Raw genomic sequence first — 3,250 nt, forward strand, 5'->3', positions numbered from 1 at the left:
AGTGGGAGGGTGAGTGAATGCGTAGGGGCGTGAGTGAGTGAGGTTGTACAGGTATTTCCGTGAGTGCTGTTTAATTAAGTTACCTGTGTGCATCAGGTAAGCAGTACTGATGATGAGTGAAAGCCATTTAATTACTTACTATGCTAACTGCGCATTACCATGTTATATCCTTGAATGCTTCCCTTGAATAACGCACTAGAAAATAAAGGGAGTCGGTGTGATTAAGTTTTTTCTATGTTTGTTTTCGACGATAAGATAAACAAAAAAGGAGTTGTTGAATGGCGTGACCTAATTTGCTCTCTCTCTCTCTCTCTCTCTCTCTCTCTCCTCGTTCGCTCACACTAATATTGTTACTTTTCTCGTTAGACTTATCTTTCTTTCTCTTTACCTTCCCCGTTCACAACTCTTTCCACTCTTTCTGATCCTCCTCCTCCTCCTCCTCCCCCCCCTAACTCTTCAATTCTCGTTTCCCATTTTCCTTCTTCTGCTTCCCTTTGCTTCCCCTCTCCTTCTTCCTTTTTGCAAACTTTCCAACTTTTTTCCTCTCTCTCGCTCCCTCAGACGCGCCACAAATATTCGCTTCAATTTCTCAACTTGGACGTTCCCTTACTTCAGGCCCCGAGGAGAAGGAGAAGGAGCAGACGAAGGAAGAGGAGGAGGAGGAGTAGGAGGAGCGGAAGGAGGAGGAGGAGGGAAGTTTAAAGGAGAGTGGATACAATCAGAGAGAAAAAGAAAGAGGAAAAAAAAATGGGAAATAAAGATGACGATAAGGATCCGTGAATTCCTCTCATACGCCGCGCGGGAAATTAGAATCAATATGAGATTACCCGATGATTGCCCCGAGCAGGAATGAGGTGCAGGGAAACACGTAGAAATAAGCAGCTTTGAGTGGTGTGAAGGAGGGAAAAATGATCGTAAATAAGACTTGAACTCCTGATATGCTCCTATTTTTTGCTGGGTTGGTTAAAATTTCTCCCTTCCTTGAAATTACTTTTGGTTATTTACGTTGAGGTGTGCATCAGTCGGGCTATCACGGCAGCGCAGCGCCTCATGTGTCCTTCACCTGAAACTCACCTTTACCTGCCCCTTCTCTTAGGTAAAATGTCCCCCGCAATGTAACTTTTCCCACTACGCATACATTCCTGGTCTTTACATTCGCTCCCTCTGCCTGTACGAGCGTTTTTCTCCCTCTCGCTCAAACTAACGCTCATAATTGCCTCTCCTGACACCATTTTTCCACCCTCACAGGGGAGACTCCGGCCGCAATGCAGACCAACGGAGCGGAGTCTGTGCTCTCCCGTCCGGCTCAGGTGATGCTCCTCGCCCTACTCTCGGTGCTGGCGGCGGGACATTTACACCAGCCCTTTACTGACGGCGGGAAAGGGATGGCGGCTGCAGCAGGGGGCGTTGTGAAAGGCCTTCTCAGCTGGGCTAATCTCGTGTCCTCCTCATCGCTCTCGCCTCTCCCGCCCAGAAGTCTGTTCACGTAGAGGGCTTAGGGTCCATCTTCGCCCCTCTTTTCACTCTTTTTTGCTCCCATCAACCCACTCCCCCGCCACCAGTGCCTTGTGTGTGTGTGTGTGTGTGTGTGTGTGTGTGTGTGTGTGTGTGTGTGTGTGTGTGTGTGTGTGTGTGTGTGTGTGTGTGTGTGTGTGTGTGTGTGTGTGTCACTGTGTAAGTGTGTCACTGTGTAAGTGTGTCAGTGTGTCGTTGAGTGTTGTATGTGTACGTCAGAAAAGCCCCTTCGGTCCGTGCCTCGGCCAGTTTCTCATTCCCTTGAATCATGCACACGCACACACACCGTCCCCTCCTCCTTTTCCTCCTCCTTTTCCTTTTCCTCCTCCTCCTTTTCCTCCTCTTCCTCCTCCTCCTCCTCAGTGTCCCTGCTCCAGTTTTTCAGAATGTACAGAAGAACGACTACACCCAGTCTTTGTGTTATTCTCTCCGTGAAGAGAACACTTGGTGCGCGACAACCGTCACACAGTATACATAAAGAAGGACAGTCGCTGCTCAGTATCCGTACGTAGCGTAGCTAGACGCCGTCGATGGAGTGATATTTTCGTAGTTACAAGACGTAAGAACAAGGGGTCGTGGGGAGTGTACGTTAACAACAACAACAAAGTCCTGACTTTATACATTTTCTAGTGAGGTGTAAATACTTGAGTGTGTGTGTGAGTGTGAGAGGAAGGAACACGTTAAAGATGTTGTTCGTTTATATGATGTTTGTAAGAGCGTCCCTTTCGGCGCCTCCGTGGCCGGGACGGAGGCTGCGTGTGCGGCCTCGTCCCCGCCAGGGACACCCGCGAGCCCGATGCGGCCGCATCACGCCCGAGACGGTTTGTGTACCTTGTGTCAAGGCTGTCCAGAGCCTCGCCCGGGAGGGAGGCTGAGCGGCGCCGCGGGTGTCGATCTGGAGCGGCCGCCGCGCCCCTCGCCGCCGCGGCTCAGTGTCTCGAGAATCTGTGTTGAGTGGTAACAAGCTGTGCGCCTCCCTGTAGTTCCCTGGCCGCCAGGGTCACGACGCGCGGCAGAGCACCACCTTGCAGGCGTGCCTCGCGGCGCGGCGGGCCACCACAGTGTGTAGCGACCTAGTTCACCGAGCACCCCACCCGTACCTCTGCCGCCAGGCACACCTTTATATTGGCAATGTATGTTTTCGTCTGTGCATAGAAGTTTCTCCATATTTGTTTAGAGAATCCACCAAGCTACTAAGCTTTCTCCTGTATATTTTCTTTGTAAATAAAGGACTGCCCGGGAGTCTCCGGTGGCAGAGATAGGAACACGCTTTTCCTTAACCTTTTGGACAGGGATGACGAGACCTGCCGGGTATGCAGGGCTTGGAGGGAGGAGTGTGTGGGGCCGTGCCGGGAGGTGAGGGGGGTGGCGTGGTGGGCGGGAGGCTGCTGGCCGCCGGTGTGGGGCAGGGAATGGAAACGGTGAATGCAAAGACTAAATATAAATGGTTTCATACTCGATGTCTTTTATTTAACTACACTGACTTGTTATTACTGTTATTGCCTTTAAATCTTCGGCCGCGCGCACCGCCTGGCTGCAGGTAACGCAATTACCCCCGGCCCGCCGGCAGGGCGCTGCGATGACTGATTACACAGGACTGTTACTGGAGCCGTCCAAACCATCCAAACATTTATTTTGATAGTCTGTGTACGCGCCCGCCCGCACGGAACATGGCTGTCACATTACTTCTGACCCGCAGCTGACGGCCCGGCGCCAGGAAGTGTATCATCATCAG

General features: G+C 51.6%; 1 protein-coding gene across 1 annotated transcript in view; it reads left to right on the forward strand.

Annotated features, from left to right (window-relative positions):
- LOC127003362 (zwei Ig domain protein zig-8-like) overlaps positions 1-2,898 on the forward strand; it is a 55,272-nt gene extending 52,374 nt beyond the window's left edge. Inside the window, exon 6 of the mRNA XM_050869896.1 lies at positions 1,249-2,898. Within this exon, the coding sequence (XP_050725853.1) occupies positions 1,249-1,490 (242 nt within the window). The 3' untranslated portion in view covers positions 1,491-2,898. The remainder of the gene's footprint in view (positions 1-1,248) is intronic.
- Positions 2,899-3,250: the final 352 nt, after the last annotated feature.

Source organism: Eriocheir sinensis, chromosome 25 (assembly GCF_024679095.1).
Source record: "Eriocheir sinensis breed Jianghai 21 chromosome 25, ASM2467909v1, whole genome shotgun sequence".
NCBI classification, from domain to species: Eukaryota; Metazoa; Arthropoda; class Malacostraca; order Decapoda; family Varunidae; genus Eriocheir; species Eriocheir sinensis.